This window comes from Bos grunniens, chromosome 7 (genome assembly GCF_055505025.1).
Source record: "Bos grunniens cultivar Pamir isolate PY7600 chromosome 7, Bosgru_T2T1.0, whole genome shotgun sequence".
Lineage (NCBI taxonomy): Eukaryota > Metazoa > Chordata > Mammalia > Artiodactyla > Bovidae > Bos > Bos grunniens.
This window is the reverse complement of record NC_141171.1, coordinates 31,664,286-31,684,955: the sequence shown is the minus strand read 5'-3', so window position 1 is coordinate 31,684,955 and position 20,670 is coordinate 31,664,286. Positions and strand designations below refer to the sequence as shown.

At 41.0% G+C, this 20,670-nt stretch overlaps 1 protein-coding gene across 3 annotated transcripts in view; it reads left to right on the top strand.

Annotated features, from left to right (window-relative positions):
• LOC147369000 (zinc finger protein 474) overlaps positions 1–20,670 on the top strand; it is a 139,666-nt gene that overhangs the window by 45,662 nt on the left and 73,334 nt on the right. For 2 of the 3 annotated variants that reach the window (XM_086410708.1, XM_086410707.1), the window contains exon 3: positions 8,844–9,024. In XM_086410708.1, coding sequence (XP_086266834.1) covers positions 8,844–9,024 — 181 coding nt within the window. Of the gene's footprint in view, positions 1–8,843; positions 9,025–11,969; positions 12,142–20,670 lie in introns of those variants that run through there. The other variant, XM_086410706.1, reaches the window with a different exon arrangement.

Sequence of the window (20,670 nt, the reverse complement as noted above, 5' to 3'; positions counted from 1 at the left end):
CTAAAAGAGTGTTAGTTTTTAAAGGACCCACCAACGTTAAAAAACAAAGATAAATTATTAAAGAATTTAAGTTTTCACTCCATATTTTAATGTTACACTGATTTAATTGACTGTTTGCCATGAAAGTTGGAGAATTTAGTATCATTAGCATCCTTTCACCCTTCCCTCCGTCATCAATTTTTGTAAGGTATTTTTGTCAAGACATGTTGCTTTTCTATTCTCTTTTCTAACCATAGTTTCTGTAGTCATTTTACCTTAGTTCTGTGTTTAAATGGATTCATTGCCAGTCTTATAAATTCATATTTCTCAATATGGTTTCACAGTTTCAATATTTCTAAGTTTATTTTTGCTGTTTTGGTTTCATCTCTTGATTGCTTATATATTATGAATTGATGTTTTTCAAAAGTGTCTGTGTAGTTTATTGACCAAACAGGGACATTTCAGAGAGTAAAAGAGGACACTATTAATATTAGTCAAGACAACAGATACAGTAGGGACTGTTTTATACAAAGCAGAACTTAAGATCTTCCTAAAGCCAGAGGTGGTATATTTCACAAGTTCTTGAAGGCTTCCACTCAGTACTTTTTGAGGCATTTCAGATCAGATCAAATCAGTCACTCAGTCATGTCCAACTTTTTGCGACCCCATGAATTGCAGCACACCAGGCCTCCCTGTCCATCACCAACTCCCAGAGTTCAGACTCACGTCCATCGAGTCAGTGATGCCATCCAGCCATCTCATCCTCTGTCGTCCCCTTCTCCTCCTGCCCCCAATCCCTCCCAGCATCAGAGTCTTTTCCAATGAGTCAACTCTTCGCATCAGGTGGCCAAAGTACTGGAGTTTCAGCCTTAGCATCATTCCTTCCAAAGAAATCCCAGGGCTGATCTCCTTCAGAATGGACTGGTTGGATCTCCTTGCAGTCCAAGGGACTCTCAAGAGTCTTCTCCAACACCACAGTTCAAAAGCACCAATTCTTCGGTGCTCAGCTTTCTTCACAGTCCAACTCTCACATCCATACATGACCACAGGAAAAACCATAGCCTTGACTAGACGGACCTTTGTTGGCAAAGTAATGTCTCTGCTTTTGAATATACTATCTAGGTTGGTCATAACTTTCCTTCCAAGGAGTAAGCGTCTTTTAATTTCATGGCTGCAGTCACCATCTGCAGTGATTTTGGACCCCAGAAAAATAAAGTCTGATACTGTTTCCACTGTTTCCCATCTATTTCCCATGAAGTGATGGGACCAGATGCCATGATCATCGTTTTCTGAATGTTGAGCTTTAAGCCAACTTTTTCACTCTCCACTTTCACTTTCATCAAGAGGCTTTTGAGTTCCTCTTCACTTTCTGCCATAAGGGTGGTGTCATCTGCATATCTGAGGTTATTGATATTTCTCCCAGCAATCTTGATTCCAGCTTGTGTTTCTTCCAGTCCAGCGTTTCTCATGATGTACTCTGCATATAAGTTAAATAAACAGGGTGACAATATACAGCCTTGACGAACTCCTTTTCCTATTTGGAACCAGTCTGTTGTTCCATGTCCAGTTGTAACTGTTGCTTCCTGACCTGCATACAAATTTCTCAATAGGCAGATCAGGTGGTCTGGTATTCCCATCTCTTTCAGAATTTTCCACAGTTTATTGTGATCCACACAGTCAAAGGCTTTGAGGCATTTAAATGGTGCCAAATGATGCCTTGCACAAAGGAGCATCTATTTGAAAGGAAAAGTTTGGCTCTGACTAAAGGCCCAACAGTTCCCTTCATGGGACTAATGCATGGGCTCTAGGGAGTCCACCAGTCATTCTAAGTCATATCCATGGTTCTCCATGCATGTACAATTTCTGGGGAGATGGCCATTCCACCATTAGATTTTCAAAGGGGCTAATGCCTGGAAAATCCCATGGATGGAGGAGCCTGGTAGGCTGCAGTCTATGGGGTCGCTGAGAGTCGGACACGACTGAGCAACTTCACTTTCACTTTTCACTTCCATGCATTGGAGAAGGAAAGGCAACCCACTCCAGTGTTCTTGCCTGGAGAATCCCAGGGACGGGGGATCCTGGTGGGCTGCCATCTATGGGGTTGCACAGAGTCGGACACAACTGAAGCGACTTAGCAGCAGCAGCAGCAGCAATGGCTCCATATATGTTACTAATTGATATTTCACAACATATCTCCCCAAAGTTACATCATTGGAGAACGTTCTCCAAACTTTCCTATAAATAACACCACACAACTATAATTTCACTTATTACTACTTAGTATTTATTGTGCGATTAATATAAGAAATGACCGAGTATAGAGTGTTTCTGATCCTCTGTAAAACTGCTAGTAATAAATTTGTGTGTGTGCTGTGTGCTCAGTCGTGTCCAACTCTTTGCGACCCCGGACTGTAGCCCGCCAGGCTCCTCTGTCCATGGAATTTCCCAGGCGAGAATACTAGAGTGGGTTGCCATTTCCTACCCCAAGGGATCTTCCCAACCCAGGGATCAAACCAGCATCGCTCGCATCTCCTGCATTGGCAGGTGGACTCTTTACCACTGTGCCACCTGGAAAGCCTCAATAATAACTTCCACTTTAGTTTTTAATATCTCTTTCATTAAGGTTCATGCAATAGTATTTAATGTTAGGACTATTTTTTCCTTCTGACCAGTAATTATATGTCCTTTTATAAGCTCTATTAGCTATTTAGTTGTGTGGTTCACTGTGGTTTTCTTTCTGCCTGAACACTTAGGGAGGTCATTGAAAGCTATTTGAAATTATTTGAAATAGGTATTCTAGTCTAGGTTTTCTGAAACTATGTCCATTCCTCTTCTATCAACACCTCTCAAGGTTATCCACTAAACCACTCTCTTTTCTAGATCCTTATTCTTTCCTTTTTGACTCAATGGTGATATTGCAAACTAAAAACAAGTGGATGGATGACAGGTCATCTACACTGATTAGGAGGAAAGCTATTAAATGTCCACTTCCCTTTGCATTGCATAGTCTTGGCTTAAAAGATGGAACATGAGGCATTCCTGACAGAGAAAAGACATTAACTAAAGAGAAAAAAAATGCTGCATGGAAAATAGAATAATAATTCCAATAGTGGCCAGCAAAATGATTAAAAACATATGAAGGTTAGTTGAAAGAAATATACACATATGAAAACTTCCCCTGAAGTGTTCAATTGCTTCTGGCTACATCCAACCTAAATAGACTTTCCCAGGACACTTAAACAACAAGAACAAAATGCAATGAGCCCTAATAAACTTGCTGTGTAGGGGCATTTATCAGTAGTTGCCCCCCCTAAAACAGTTCACATCAGATTCATCAATTCAGATCGATTCAGAGATTAACTTTTTAAAGTATCTTTTTACCCTGCTGTTAAAAAAAATAGTGCCTTATCCCCAAAATACGATCTGAGATGTTGACAGGAAAACTGTTAATCTAATCCTTTGCTTTGCAGAAAATTTAGACAGCTTGGCTTCCTCTTTACCACACTCCCCCTTTCATGACACTTCGTAGAATTGGCTGGCCCTGGCAGTACCCATGTATACAAGCCCCCTGGGCACACCTTCCCACACCCTTACCTCGCTCAGCTATACCAGTCACAGTAGCACACTAGCCAAGAAGGGGCCTTCTACTCTTTCCACCTATGATTTGGTCTTTTCTTCGTCTCTTCTTAATCCCCCACACATGGACTTCCATCTGAAAACATAAGGAGGTTGGAGAGTAAAACCTTAGCAAATAGGGCAGCGGCAGTAACCACAAGTTGATTTTTCAGCTTTCTCTGAAATTTCAGACTGACAGTTGTGAAATTAATGAACAGTAAGAGGGTCTCTTATCTCCATTCAGACCCATGGGGATGGATTTTTCTCTTCAGCTGTATGTCTGGGTCGCTTGCACTTCCCTGGAGCATTGCTTTAAGAGTAAAATTCTCGAAACTTAAGAATATGGAGTATGTTGCAAGTTCAACTGCAGTTCAACCGCAAATATAGAGCATGGGGCAGGCTTTGGAAAATACAATACAGGACATCTTAGCCTTGTTATGGTATTAATTTTCTCCCACATCCCTGTAAGTTATTTTATGCATGTCTTCTAGCCTCTGTGTCTGCCTGTTTTCTTTTAATTTTTCCTTACAGAAGAAATCTTATGACAATGTGACATGAATGTCTCATTTATGACCCATACCATTTATTTTGCTTACATGCTTGGTTAAGGTTCATACTTTACATATGTAATTTTAATAAATTCATTATTCTCAAAGTCAAAAGAATAACTCTCATTTTAAAACTTAAAAAAACTGCATTTGTCTTTCAAGTAAATATATACAAATAGTAAGGAAGTTTTGGCTGTTTTTTCTGCTTTATTCTTTCTCTTAGGTCTTGAATTCTTCAAATATTTTTAAAGTCACTTTTCAAGTGTTAGGCTTTGCTACATGGCTAATAAGAGAAGGATAAAGAACTATTTTATTATTTTGATTAACATAGTATTTTCACATAGGTCAGTATAGAAAGATAGAATAAAAATATATTTCCTCAAATAATGTGCTTTTTTAAAGACTCGGATCATCCAGGAAGTAACTCCACTTTCCATTTCGCTTGGTCTGTATTCACTACAGATTTACTCATCTCAAATCTGTTATTTCTGCTTGAGCATTCAGAAATATAAATGTGTTTCCTTCTGATGTTGATCTCTCCCTGTGCTTTTTCCACTGCAGGTGTAACCCCCAACAATCTTGTTAAAAGCAAGCTGATTGTAAAACACGCACACACTCTACCACATTTTATTTCCCCATGGAGACCACACCACCAACTTAATTTGGTTCTGCTTTCATGCTACCCAGTGCTACTTGAGAAATATTGAAAAAAGCCATTAAATTCACTGAAATTTCTTGCAGCTCAACTTATCTGGCCCTTTTCCATTATTCAGTGAGTACTCTTCCCTAACTGAGTCACTATAACATTTCCCACAGTGCTTAATCCCATAGTATTTTTCACTATCCCATTTCCCAGGATTGGAATCGCTTCATTCTCTGAAGATTGCTTTGCCTCATACTTAGAAGAGTACATTCATTTTATATTAGCTCCACTAGTGCCTCCCTTCTCTACAATAACCTTTCTCTAAATCCATCTATTTTATTTTTCTTCCTTTTTCCCTTTCCCATTTCTACACCCTTGATCCCGTCTCCACACCCTTGATCCCATCTCCTCCTATCTCCTCAGAGACTTTTTCTATTGGTTATCTCTTTTCTCTTAGGACCACAGTTTCTTGCTCTCCTCTCCAAATACTCCTGTCCTAACAACAACAACAAAGCTGATCTTTAACTCTATTTCTTTTTCAAATATCCTTTCTGCAAACCTTTTGAACGTGTACTTTTCTTCTTGACCTAATCTTTATCTCCTAACAGTTTAGTTTTTATCCTTTATCACCCCATTGGAACTAAATTATCAAAAGTCACTGGCTCATAACCTACTGGCCACCACATTTAACTGCCTTCCTCAACCATCCATTACTTCTGGAGCATTTGACAGACTCAATGATACCAACTTCTGGAACCAGAAGCGTTCCAGAATTGTGAATGGAGTCTTTTGTCTCCATACCCTGCTTCTTTAACTTTGAACTTGAACCTTTATCTCTTTAGGCTTCAATTTCCCCTGCTCAATCTCCTTATTGTAGATATTCTCCCAGGAATTTTTCTCTACTTACTATCTATATATTCCTCTTCTGGAATTTTTATGGTTTTAAACCTCTTCTCTGTGCAAATAGTTCTGAATCCCACTAATGCCAAAGTATAGGCTTCTGTTTCTTATTTTGGCTGGGCTTATTCGTGTTTAAATTCCACTAATATGTCTAACTCAACAGTTCCAAGACAGCATCTCTTTTCTCTCCTTCCCCAACCTGTCTTTTCCAATTTATCCCTTTCTGTAACTGACATCACCATCTTCCCTGTCATCTAGAATAAAACATTGGTGTTTTCTTGGACCCATGATTTATTTGGGCTTCCTTGGTGACTCAGTTGGTAAAGAATCAACCTGCAATGCGGGAGACCTGGGTTCAGTCCCTAGGTTGGGAAGATCCCCTGAAGAAGGGAACAGGCTACCCACGACAGTATTCTGGCTTGGAGAATTCCATGGACTATTTCATGGGGTCACAAAGAGTCAGACATGACTGAGCAACTTTCACTTCACAGAGCAATGAATGCTCAAGCTCTCATAGATACGCTGCCCTGTTAGTTCTTTTAGATACTTTACAGACACACAAACTTTCCTGAATTGAAATTACAGGCTATTTCCCTGCCTCTCTGCTTCCTATCACTTACAAAACAAAATCCAGATCTTATCATGGCATTCAAAGTTGTTCACAGCGTGGCTGCAGCCTACTTGTTTGGTTCTAGTTCTCAGTGCTAGACTGAGCATCAGGCAAACTGAATTATTCGCTATTCTCTGTAATCACTTCCAGATTTCTGTCCATGGGGCTTTGCTCATGCTGTCTTTGCTCAGCATCCAAAAGTTTTCTCCATCCTTTCCAGTCTTTTTTCTTTTTTTAACTTTATTTATTTTTGGTTGCACTGAGTCCTTGTTGCTGCCCAGGCTTTCTCTAGTTGTGGCGAGCTGTGGCTACTCTTTGCTGCAGTGTACAGGCTTCTTGTTGCCGTCTCTTTTCTTGTTGTGGAGCATAGGCTTTAGGCACACAGGCTCCACTGTTGCAGCATTAGGGCTCAGTAGTTACAGCTCATGGGCTCTAGAGCACAGACTCAGTACTTGTGGCACATGAGCCTAGCTGCTCCACAGCATGTGGAGTCTTCCTGGACCAGAGATCAAACCTATATCCCTTGCACTGGTAGGCAGACTCCTATACACTGTACCACCAGGGAAGACCCTTCCCAGTCGTTATGATCTAAATTTTGCTCATTCTTCAAATGGTACCTCCTTAAAGCTTTTCCTGATCTTCACAACTAGAAGAAGAGTTCCAACATTTCCAAACTCGGAATTTAATACATTTTAATAATATAATCATACTCTTTTCATTGGCTTAGTGTTTATATGAAAAAGTTTCCCTTCCTTTTACTTGTAATCTGTTTGTGTCTTTATGTTTATAAAATGTGTTTCTTATAAACAACATATAATTGAATGTTGCTTTGTTTTATCTAGTCTGTCAACTCGTGCCTTTTATACCTGTGTTCTTTGGTCCGCCTTTTTTCTTTCCTTCTTTTTTTTCTATTTTTATTTTTAGATCCTCTGTTCCTCTCTTCTTATCTTTGTTTTGGTCATGGTTAACCCATCAATCCTTAAAAAATATATTCTCTCGTCTCATTGATTTTTTTACTTATGCCTCTTAGCATGATTTTGTACTTTAGTGGTTATTATAGACACTAAAACATGCATCTTTAGCACAGCACATTCTATGATTTAAAAAATTAAGAAAAATATCTAAGAATTCTACGACAATCTATTTCCAATTTTAGTCCCTATAATTTGTGTTCTTGTTTACTCTGACTTTATACAAAAGAGAATATAAATTCCATATTCTTTTATTATTTTTCTTTAAAGAGGCCGTGGTCGAAAGCAATTTTGTCATATATATGTACAAAAATACACACACATATGTATCATATATATGTATTTTGTGATGTATATGTATAGTACACTGCTTTTATCTGGGATTAGTACATGGCCTAATTCTCTAGCTTTACCATCACAGTGAGGCAGGCCCCATTTCCTGAATTGGTGAGGGTTTCTCTCAATGCTCCTGGCTCTCTCTGGTGTTGGACTGTCACCCCATTACTAGGTGTAAGACCCAGTGGGTGGGAAAGTTTATATAGATGGTACCCGTATGCTGCACATCAGAAGAGCTCATACAGCTGTCCTGCCCTTATTTCTGTGGCAGAGGACTGTTGTTTCTAATTCCTGTCAAGTTGGAGTGTGGGAGGTTTTCTTTTCTTTCTGCTGATCCACTCTCAAACTGAGGCAGTGTTTTTTGGTTCATTAGTTTACCTTGCAACTTTGAGTATCTAATGGCTCAAAAATTTCTGATTTGTTCTCATTGTTGAAGTGGCAGAAGTGTTTCTTGTAATGTTCTATATCCTAGACAGAAGCAGAAACTCCCTATTGAGTTATATACGTATATCTTCCTTAGATTTGGTTCTTCCAGAAACAAAGGTTAAGAGAGGGCAGGTGATCCTAGGAACCTCAGTCAAGTAGTGAAAGAAGAAACAGGGAAGAGAAGGAAGTGAGTTAATGAGTAACTATGGTGCAATCCCACTGAGGACTTCTGGAGGAGACAGCCTAAGTGGGCAAGCTGGGTCTTTATCCACCAACTCCCATCTGTAATTGATTAGTTGTCCTGTCTCTAGGTGAAGTCTATGCCAGATCCAAAAAGGCAGAGAGTCACAGGTGCAGCAGAAGCATTTTACATGAAGGAACGAGAGAGAGGCTACAACAGTGTCTGTTAAAAACTCTCTCTGTGCCTGTAAGGACATTTATTACTTTATTTCTCAGGCATATTGATGTACTGAGAAGACGATTCATACCTGATTTATCTTTGTATTCTCCCAGCATGGAGAATAGTCAGAAGACAATCAATCAGTATTTATTAAATGAGAAAATACCTTTTATAAAGTACCAATATGTAAAATTCTGGCTAGTTCTTCATTTCCTATTCTCCTCCCAAAGCAACATCCTCACCCCCACCTCAATCACTCAGACAATATATTTTTATCTCAACTGCTAAAAAGGTTAATCTCACCAGAATGTTTAGATTTTTTTAAATTTATTGATTTTTCTAGTTAATTTAAATGTAGTATAATGTAAAGGTATAATTTCAAAACCTGCTAACAGGCATTTTGTATTACTTGCAGCCAACAATGATAAGACGTCCACCAACCATTGTTTGCTATATTTGTGGTCGTGAATATGGAACAAAATCGATTGCCATTCATGAGCCACAATGTCTGAAAAAATGGCACAATGAAAACAACTTGTTGCCTAAAGAGCTAAGGAGACCAGAACCAAAGAAACCAGAAGTCAGGACCATTACTGGTAAGTTTTTGGAAAACAAAAGACTTGATTGTATAAGGGAAGACTCTTCTCTCTAATGGAGAACGCAATGGCAACCCACTCCAGTACTCTTGCCCAGAAAATCCCATGGATGGAGGAGCCTGGTAGGTTGCAGTCCATGGGGTCACTAAGAGTCAGATATGACTAAATGACTTCACTTTCACTTTTCACTTTCATGCATTGGAGAAGGAAATGGCAACCCACTCCAGTGTTCTTGCCTGGAGAATCCCAGGGACGCGGGATCCTGGTGGGCTGCCGTCTATGGGGTCGCACAGAGTCGGACATGACTGAAGTGACTTAGCAGTTAGCAGTTTCTCTCTAAACTTAAAAGAGTAGAGGTATTCTTTTATTACTTGCTCAAGCAACTGACATCAGCAACATTTACTGTCTTGGCCACAAAACAGTGGCCAATAGAAAAAACAGTTCCAAAATGCCTGACCAAAGGGTTGTTTTCAGATGCTGAGACACAAAGACACTGTATCCTGGCAAACTGTGCAAGGAGAGGGACTCACTGAAAACTGCTGTATTTCCCAAAAGTTACATTCATATGTTATCAAACACAATACTGTAAAAATGTGAAGCTTAACCTTTGGGGACATCTAGAAACATGTTTTCAAATATGAATGTGTCTTAGTGTTCAAAGAGCAGGGGTTCCTAAGTGAAATGCTTACAAGGTCCACTGGTCAGATTCCACAATTGAGCACATTTGTCCACGTGTGGAAAAAGGGAAGGTGGGAACCATGGGGAACTGAGAGCACTGCCTCTCTCCAAGGATACGGCTGCTACCCAATTCCAGCTGGTGTTATCCTTAAGAAACTTAGCCTTAACTTCACTGTGATGTATCTTCCAATAATACAAAAGAAATTGGAAATCTTGACTTCTATATGAAATGTCCAGATTTTTAAAATTTTGCAGTGAATACTTTGTAAAGCACTGCACAGGCCATATGAAACCTGAACTTCATAAACTGTCGTGTGCGGCCTCATTTCAGAGCCTTATACTTACTCATTCAGGGAGAGAATGAAGTAGTTCAGAGAATTTGCCATGCCAGCTCACACTTGGTCATTGTCATTTTATCAGTTGATCCCATGATTCCTCTCAAAGGAAAACCATTCTTGGTTTTAAGAGAAGTATCATTCAGTTAATTGATTCTCTTTATGTAAGAGAATCATAGATTTACATATCCAGAAGGTATCTTGGAAGCCATTTAGTACCAATTATCTCAGAACACTCTTTTAGACATGTGACCCAAAGAGAGTTTTCTAATAGCCCACAGAGTGGAATCTAGGTTGTCATGATAAAGTTCTAGGCTACCAGAACTCAACTATTCAAAGCCCTTGCCAAATGGAGAACTCTGCATGCAGATGGGAAGAGAGCTCGAGATGAAAATACCCATCTATTGAAATTAGAGCATTTGCTCACAAAGAGATTGTTTCCCTCTTTGAGACTCTCTTCCCGTCATTTCTCAACTGATAAAAAATCTGTTTCCTTCACTCCTTATCTCCATCATTTTCCCTGCTTGAGCAGAGTTATCACAATTATAGAAGAGAAGAGAAACTACTGGTTTGAAAGCCCTGGAGGGTTCACCAGTCTTGATTGGCTACAGATGGAAAAGCCAGGTCCTGTCATTGCACTTGCTGCAGTTTTCCTCTTGGCTCCATGGTACTGTTCTTTCTGAGGGTGCCCTTCCTCTCTGGGTGAAGACACTTCCCACTTTAAAGTAAAGGCACTAAAACTTTTAGAAATGTAATGACTCATCTTCAACTCTCCATGAATACTTGGGAATTTTTGAGCCCATATTAAAACTCATGAGTAAGGTGAAAGTCAGTACCATTCTTTTTTTAACTGGTTTAAAGCACTCAAAATATACATTCATATCCTGCATATATAGTGACACTCCCTTTATCCAAGGGAGAAATACTAGATGGTCCTGTTGTGCTAGAGTTTAATTTCCCATGGAGGATAAAAAGAAAAAGAACATTAGTAGACTTGTTAAAGAATCCAACATTGGCTACGTTTGTATGAGCCACTAGATAGAAAAATCATATATGAGAACTACCTGGGCTTTAATGAAAACAATATATGCTGTGAAAATAATTTTCTAAAAACTATGTGATATATTTTTGAGTACCTGGCTATATTTGTGGGGGGTGGGGGGGTGCTTTTTTGGGGAAATTCTAAGACAGTCAATTTAGTGTACCAAAGCCATTCTATTTAAATAAGTTTTATTAAAGTTAAATCCCACACTGTTTCTCTAAAATAAACCCATATGCCCTTTTTCCTATGCTCTGTCAATGAAAATTATACATCTCTCAGCTGTCTTTGTTGCTTTCTTAAGGACACTTCTTTTTGTCAGCTTAACTATCCTGTTTGCATTCTTCACTTTAATTACTTAAAGAATCTCTGAGTTTATGGCCATAAAGAGATGATAAATTTTTAGGATATAATTTGTCTTAAATTCACTCTCAATTGTCAGTTGTGGCCTCTAAATACATTCTGAAAGATTACAGAAGAGGAAAATAGAGACATGTTCTTTTTCTTTTGAAAGCTTATAGAGTCAACTGAAAGAAAGCCAAAAGTCATATTTTCAAGATAATGTGTAAACAAAGATGTTAATAATTAGTGAAGAATGCATATCACAACACATAAAACAATGTCTTCCCCTTTTTAAAATTCAAGGACTGAAAAACCTCTGATTCAGAGCTAACGGTTCTCAGCCCTTAAAAGATTGAGCAGCACTTTTTTTTTTTTTGGCAAAAGTAATATAATTTGTTTAAAAGCCTCAGTCAACAGGTATTTCCTGAAAATACTTTCCATAAAAAGTAGAGTATGGTTCTCCAGAATGAAAACTGATCCATTTTCCCATTTTCTTTTTCTTTTCTTTCTTTGTTCTTTTTTTTCCCCTCTGTTTTTCTTTAACTTTTCAGCCAAGGGTTTCTATGATCTCGATGCCTTAAACGAAGCTGCTTGGACAAGCGCCCAGAGCCAGTTGGTTCCCTGTAATATTTGTGGGCGTACCTTCCTGCCAGACAGACTGATTGTTCACCAACGATCCTGTAAACCAAAAGTCGCCAAGTAAAGCCCTTTCTTCCTACGAAAGAGTTACTGCATTAAATCCTTGGGAAAGAGTTGGGTTATGGTGGGAAGGAGGAAAAGTGGGGGTGGAGTTGGGGAAGGAGAACTGGAATTGACCAAAGGCCATGGAGCACAGGACGCCCAGCTCAGTGCTCTGGTGGCCTGCCTTGACCGCTGTGTCACCGCTTTTAACAAGCAGCCGCGTGCGTGTGCCTAGACACGCCGCGCGCCTCTCATGAGACACGGTGATCGGACAGAATGACACGTGGCCGCGCCTCTTCAGAGCTGGCATTTTTATCTCCAGGAAATCTCTGAGCCAGCTGTTGCCATTTTTTCATCTGGTCTGTTTTCCCTGAACAGGATTCTGAACCTCACCGCTTAGGACTATTATTCAGTGAACAGAGATTTTAGTGGGGGGTGACTTCAGGCAACTCTTCGGTCCCGAGAAAAACTGGCTTCCCTCCCATCCCTGTGCTTTCTGAAGTAACGTGCCCCTCCCTGCTTTTTCTGATCCAGGGAAATGTTTTTAATCGACTCAGTGACTGGAATTCTTCTTTTCTGTACAAAATTGTTCAACAGGAGAGATATATCAAAAAAGAGCTAAGGGCTTAAAACACTAGAACCGTACAGTACTGTTACTCCCTCGGTGAGAAATGCTACAAAGAAGATTCAGGATCAACACCGGCCTCGTATGCTGCGAGACCGCTGTGTGTGATTAATCACCTGGTGGAAACCGGCTCCCTCCACCTAGCGAAAAAGTCCAGCAAGAGTTCCTTTCCTCTGCCCTCCTCGGGCCTCATAGGTGCTTTATTGTTGAGGTCTAAAAGCCTGCCAGCAAGTTCTGTGCCTCTCCACCCAGGGTCCATGCACAGAAAGTGGCTTGTGCAGCTGCTCTGGATTTGAGTCCTTGAACGTGTATTTAGAGAGGCGGAGCTCTCCTGGGAGGAGGCCAGTGCCCGGGAGTGGCTCTGCCCAGGAAATTCTGCTCCCCCGGGCAGCGCGGCTTTGCTTGGACTCCCAGCAGTTTTGCTTGATCTCTTTGTTCATTTAATGGCTGAATTTCAGGGCCATTCCGGATCCACCAGGTTCCTGCAACCCTTGCATTCATGACCTTACACAGCACAGTTAATTCCAAATTATATACAGGCACGTTTATTTCACCTAATAATTTGGTCATACATCTGCCTATTGTAAAAGGCTAGGTTAGGAAAATTGTGCTAATTATTCTGTTTTTCCTGCCTGTTCTGAAGGAAGCAAGAGATAAACTTTTTTTTAAGGCATTTAGATATCCCCCAAAGATTAGCATCTTGTAAAAGAGACCCTTCAATGACTTGTAGTTGATGCTTTAGTTCATTTTGTTAACAAAAATGACAATAACATCTAATATGTAGAGCATGTACTGTGGATCAGGCAGTGTGTCTAGTGCTTTCTGTATATCACTTTATATAAATCTCACAGCAACCCTTCAGGTAGATATAATCCTTATTTTACACATGAGAAAATTGATACTTAGACTAAAAGAGCCAACTCAAGGTCACACTGAACTTGAGTTAAGGGTTGGAGTCAGGAAGCAGACTTGAGACTGCTGGACTTCCAAACCCCAAATCTTATCCATTGCCATTTGAGTGCCACGTGCCACCATTAATAAGATGAACTATTCCAACACAAATGATCTGACACATGGAGAAAGTTTGTACAATGCTTAGGAACTAAGGGAATTAGGATGTTTGCAGTTTAGCTGCTAGTCTGAATTTATCTTAAACTGAGGTGAAAACAGTTTGCAGAATTCAGAGTGCAGTTTCAATTGCATTGTATTCCAATTGCATTCTGCTAATCATGTTCAGAAGTCAGATAGCAAGGGAAATAAAGGACAAGTTTTGGCCTCAACTTTAAAATGAGTGGCCATTGGGGTCATAAAGGTTCTTGGGCCCTTTGCTTTCAAAAGCTTGAGAAAAATAAAACTACTTCATCTGTAGGAATTATTAAACTGAGTTCTTGAAGTGGTTGAAAGAAATGAGCTCTTATAGAAAGCACTGCTCCCACAAGGAAAAGCTTGAGGAACATCAAAATGCTGACCGAGGGGCTTCCACCTGCTCCACCTGAGCTGGCCTGCAAATGTTGCAGGGTATCAAATGTGGAGAAAGTTGACATCAATCCAAGGGTTCCTGTCTTTCACCAAGTCACATCATTGAAGTCTCGCCATCAACAGGAAAGAGCTCACCTACTCTTTGCCATTGGCCCTCCCCTCAACTCATTCACAGCTGTGCAGGTACTTGTACTCAAAGAGAAATGATCTCTTTAACAATGGTTGGTGCATCTGTGAGCTGTGAATTTGACCCTTGAAATGGTTCCCATAGACAGTCTCCTAGCTGATGAAAAAACATACTAGATGAAGGTCCTTGGAGCTCTTACACTGGCTCAGGCAGTTATTGGTCTGGGATGCTGGGATGTGATGGTATTCCGGGCATCAATAACAATACAGTTCCCTTTCAGCTCTGGCAACTGGTGCTGCACAATCTCTAATTGAATTCCCCTCTAGTTGAGATTATGGGAAGAATTCCAAGATTTCTTGATGCTCACTTGCACATTGAACCCACATTAGTGTTGCAGGGCATGTATTATCAGAAGGGAACCCTGGAGGTGGAACAAGCCTGTCCTAGTAAGGGGTTTGGAGGGGGCGATGCTCCTCCGGTGAGTAAACATGGAGATCTGTTAGAGCTCCATTGTGGGACCTCCTCTTCAGGCAACCTTGGAAGTATTTCCAATTGGAGTCCCAGAATCTCCAAGGAAGCTCCCAGATGACACCAGATGACATCAGCCTGGGGAATACTGGCCTGAGTCTCAGAAAAAGAAGCTGCGACCAACAGGCAGATCCATTTGTGAGCAGGGAAGAGAAAGAGGGCAAATATCCAAAGTCTTCCTTCTCCTAAAAACCTGAAAACAGCCCTTGGTTTCTCTGAACTTGTCTGCTTCTGACATTAGCGGTGTTTCTTCTTTACACCCCATCTAAACCAATTCATATGGCTTTAATCCCATACCAGGCCAGGACAGGAAGTTCAGCCCTTTCCTTCCTCAACCCTGAGGGGGCCCTTCCCTTGCTCTGGCGATGGTCCACCCTCCTTTATCATTTATTACTTCCCTCCTGACTCTCTGTCTGGCCCACATGAGAGGCCGTGCCTGTTTCTGCTGGCCCTGCCCGCTCTCTGTGAGTACTGTGGCCAGAGATGGAAATGAGGTTTTCCTGCACTTGGAAGAAACAGCACACATGAGAAGCAGTTGAGGTTCCAGCGGGGGTCAAATTGGGTAGAAAAAATTACACCAGGAAAAGCACTGCTAATTTAGCATAGGATGGTACAGTTTTATGCTTAGTTCTTTTAAATTTTTATTATGAAAATATTCAATAGATAACACTTGCAGGGAAAAGTATAATGAAGTCTTCTATCCTCCACACCCAGGTAAACTTAGTTGAAAACCTGCTAAGATTGAATCCTAATGGTCTATGTTTCAACTACTGTTCTTTTGGATATGTGATGGGGAGAGGTGCTGGGAACACAAGATTCCAGAGTACCTCTGATGCCTTTTAATTCTACTTCCGGAAATATGAGATTAAACCCACATGGCTATAAACAACTACAGTGAAAAAATGAAAACTGGCCTAGACATCATGCAGGCTAGGTTCCATCATTGATTCACATTGATCAGCTATAGACCAATGTTTTTCAGGTGATACTTAACTGAGTGTGTGTTCAGCAAAGTAATGGCCCCAAAGATGTTGGCCCCTAGTCCTCCAAACTTATGAATATATTACATGTTACCTTTGCAGATGTAGTTAAGGTTACGCACCTCGTCATGGGGAGAGTATCTCGGATCATCCGGATGGGCCCAATATTATCATGTCATTAATAGTAGGATAAGAAAGAAAGACGATAAGAGAGATGACAGCATAAGAAGTATCCAAAACCCTGTGGCTTGTTCTGAGATGTGGCAAGCTATGTGCAGCGACCAGAGAGAAGCTTCTCCAAGTTAAGGGTAGTCCCAGCAGGCAGCCAGCAAAGAAACTGGAACCTCTGTCCTATAACCGCAGGAACTGGAGTCTGCCAACAACCTGAATCTGGAACCTTCAGCAAGAAACACAGCCCCACCAACAATGTGTTTTTATCTGGTGAGTCCAGGGTTGAACGTCTGACCTACAAAAGTGTAAGAAAATAAAGGTGTGCGGCTTAATACATTAAGCTTGTAATCTATTATGGCAGCAACAGACAACTAATAGAAACATCTACAGGGAGATCTCAGAGATATTGTGCATTTTGGTTCCAGACCACCACAATAAAGTGACTATCACAATAAAGCAAATTACAGAAGTTTTTTGGTTTTTTCATGCATAGAAAAATTTGTTTACATTGTAGTCTATAAGTGTACAGTAGTATATCTAAAAAAGCAATGTACATATTCGATATTTTTAAAATACCCAAATGCCAAAACAATCACAATAAAAACATCAAAGGTCATTGGCCACAGATCACTAGAACAATAATTTTTTAAAGTAATAATTTTTAAAAGTTTGAAATATTGCAAAAATTACCAGAACACGACACAGAGACACAAAGTGAGCAAACGCTGTTGGAAAAATGGCAGCAATAGACTCACTTGACACAGGGTTGACACAAGCTCTTAACTTGTAAAACAAAACAAAAATGCAATATCTGAGAAGTAAAATATGCGAAGCACACTAAAATGAGGTGTTCCTGTATGTGACATAGGGTAGGACTCCCAAACCTCCTATTGAGAAGTAGAGTCCGTAAATTCATGCAGGACACTGGCCATCTCCACTACGTGCATTCGTGAGAGGGCACCGTAACCAAAGCCAATAGGGTCAGAGCCCAGTGAAAACTGGCTCCAAGATTTGTCACTCCTGAAATACACAGCTATTTCACAACATGCTCAAAAACTGGATGCCAATTTTTAATGTTCTGTCAATATTTTAAATCATAAAAGTGACTCTGGTATATGTACACACTTGTTCAAAAAATAATAAATGGACAAATGCAGTTGAATTATTTGGCAATTGACTTTTCACGCCAATGACCCTATGACCTTGTCCTTTCCATGAACATGAAAAGAAAATACTTGTATAATCTGAAATGATAGAAGTTTGTAGTTATGGGAATCTCTAAATAAGGCACTAACTGAAGAACAGTCAAAATGTTCACATGCTAAAAGTGCATGTATGGCTTAAATCTCAACGTTCTCTTATGATCTTTACCGGGACTTTTCTGAGGGGCCATGGGCAGATCTTAAGAGCAGGCTGAACTGTCAAAGGAGTGTGCTCCAAGTACCTGATTCGAGGACCGGCATTCAGCCAAATCGTCAAGCAAGAGGTTTGCCTTAAGTGCCTTCATGTCCTGTCTTGGAACATCTTGAACTCTTTCCTCCTAATCCTTTCACGTTTTCTCCTGGATCTTGCTGTCTAATCTCCCACCCGTGACTGCTGGGACTTCTGTTTCTGTTAGAGGAAAAAAAACCCAGGTGCTCCACCCTCCAGATATCCCTCCATTTCTCCCGGTCTACCTTTCCACATTCCTCTCCCGTATCCCCTACTCGACTTTTCACCAGCTATTTCACTGGAAAGAAACTTGAGAAAGTCGTCCATACTAAGGGATTCACGGAGGCTGATGGTTTAATGTGCTATCTCCTTCAGATGACATGGTTATTTTAAAAGACGTTTCCTAGAAGTATGTCTTTATCCAAAGTAATGAAATCCATGTGGTGAAATTTTAGACAAAATGTTGGAATGGAAGTCAAAAGGGCATGGGGGTTGGGCGGGCTGCTCCTTGCCCATAATGACCCTTCCCAACCACACAGACCTCTGTTAACTCCACACCTGGGTAGAGGCACCTCTAACTAGATTTCTGCTTAGAGCTGGTATTAAGGTAGGCTAAGTGCCGTAACAAACAGACCAAAATATTCTAATAGCTAGAATAAGATAAGTTTATTTTGTGCTTTAAAAAGAGCCCTGGGCAAGTGAGCAGTTTAGTGGGGTGTCCCTCCTTCATGACATCATTCAGGATCCCAGGCTGATGAAATCTCTGCCACTTTCAACATGTGACATACAAGTTGCCGTGGGAGGTCCTCTCTTTTCAGCTCAGCCATGGCGAGAAAGGGGCTTCCCAGGTGCTGCAGAACCTGCCTACCAATGCAGGAGACGTAAGAGACCCTAGTTCGATCCCTGGGTAGGGAAGATCCCCTAGAGGAGGGCATGGCAATCCACTCCATTATTCTTGCCCAGAGAATTCCAGGGACAGAGGAGCCTGGCAGGTCCATAGGCTTGCAAAGAGTTGGCACGAGTGAAGCGACTTAACCTGCAAGCACGCACATGAGGAGAAAAAGCGAGGAGTTACCCAATCAGCCTGGAAGAAGTCCTCAGCGTCTGAATCTCGGCCACATGGCTGCAGCTAAGTGCAAGGAGGTCTGGACACTGTGTTCTCACTGCACAGCAGGAGGAAGAGTGACCAGGGACTGGGGGGGAGTAATTAGGAGTTTCTGTCATGAGCTCAAGCATAAATCCCTTCCTGGCTTCTTGTTAGGGAACCACATTCCCTCTTGTGGGAAACTGACAGTATTTGGGCTGAAATTGTGGGACAAGAAGTTGTTCTTACCATCAAGGCAGACAAGGTTGGTAAATAAGGCCAAAAAAAAAAAAAAAAAGAACTTAAAAAATTATAGCCTTTTTCACAGACCAGAAATAGCAGCATCATTTAATATTTGAAGAAAACATTGCTCTTTTTTTAATATTTGAGGAAACAATTTAAAAGGCATTCTTGATATGAAAATATTATTCTCATATGGGTAGTTGGGGCAAAGAAAATTTTGCTAAAGAATATCAATGGCCATTTTTACAGTGGACAGAGCTCAAACTTTGAGGAAGTATTATTGAGTACACTGATTTTTCATTCTCCTTGACCAAAAAAAAAAAAAAAATTGGAATTTTGGGCTCAGAACCAAGTTGAGAGGAACTCCCACCTGTTGGGAGTTCTGAACCACAGCAACACCTCTGCCAGACAGCAGGTAGGGGTCACCCTACATGGAGACAAGGCTGGTGGACGGAGGTGCAGTGATCACTGCTACTGAATTTGAAATGTCCCTTTCCTGCACTCTAATTCTGTATGTTATCTTGAAACCTTCACTTTGTCTCACCTCAGCTGTGCTGGGGTGCTGGGTGGAGTTGTGAAATGAAAGGGGAGCCAGTGTCTACACACGGATAACCATGGAGCTTCAAGGAGCACCCAGGGAGCAGTAAGGAGCCACAGATGGCAAGCAACAGCCAAGACAGGTGTGTAGTCTTCTTTAATCCTAAAATCACCAGAGGAGAGGACCAGGATGCCTGACAACATTTAATAGTGACTTTCAATTCAGTTCAGTTGCTCAGTCATATCCGACTCTTTGCAACCCCATGAATCGCAGCACGCCGGGCCTCCCTGTCCATCACCAACTCCCGGAGTTCACTCAGACTCACGTCCATCGAGTCAGTGATGCCATCCAGCCATCTCATCCTCTGTTGTCCCCTTCTCCTCCTGCCCCCAATCCCTCCCAGCATCAGAGTCTTTTCCAATGAGTCAACTCTTCGCATCAGGTGGCCAAAGTACTGGAGTTTCAGCTTTAGCATCATTCCTTCCAAAGAAATCCCAGGGCTGATCTCCTTCAGAATGGACTGGTTGGATCTCCTTGCAGTCCAAGGGACTCTCAAGAGTCTTCTCCAACACCACAGTTCAAAAGCATCAATTCTTCGGTGCTCAGCCTTCTTCACAGTCCAACTCTCACATCCATACATGACCACAGGAAAAACCATAGCCTTGACTAGACGGACCTTTGTTGGCAAAGTAATGTCTCTGCTTTTGAATATGCCATCTAGGTTAGTCATAACTTTCCTTCCAAGGAGTAAGCGTCTTTTAATTTCATGGCTGCAGTCACCATCTTCAGTGATTTGGGACCCCAAAAAATAAAGTCTGACACTGTTTCCACTGTTTCCCCATCTATTTCCCATGAAGTGGTGGGACAGGATGCCATGATCGTCGTTTTCTGAATGTTGAGCTTTAAGCCAACTTTTTCACTCTCCACTTTCACCTTCATCAAGAGGCTTTTTAGTTCCTCTTCACTTTCTGCCATAAGGGTGGTGTCATCTGCATATCTGAGGTTATTGATATTTCTCCCAGAAATCTTGATTTCAGCTTGTGCTTCTTCCAGTCCAGCTTTTCTCATGATGTACTCTGCATATAAGTTAAATAAGCAGGGTGACAATATACAGCCTTGACGAACTCCTTTTCCTATTTGGAACCAGTCTGTTGTTCCATGTCCAGTTCTAAATGTTGCTTCCTGACCTGCATACACATTTCTCAAGAGGCAGGTCAGGTGGTCTGGTATTCCCATCTCTTTCAGAATTTTCCACAGTTTATTGTGATCCACACAGTCAAAGACTTTGGCATAGTCAATAAAGCAGAAATAGATGTTTTTCTGGAACTCTCTTGCTTTTTCCATGATCCAGTGGATGTTGGCAAT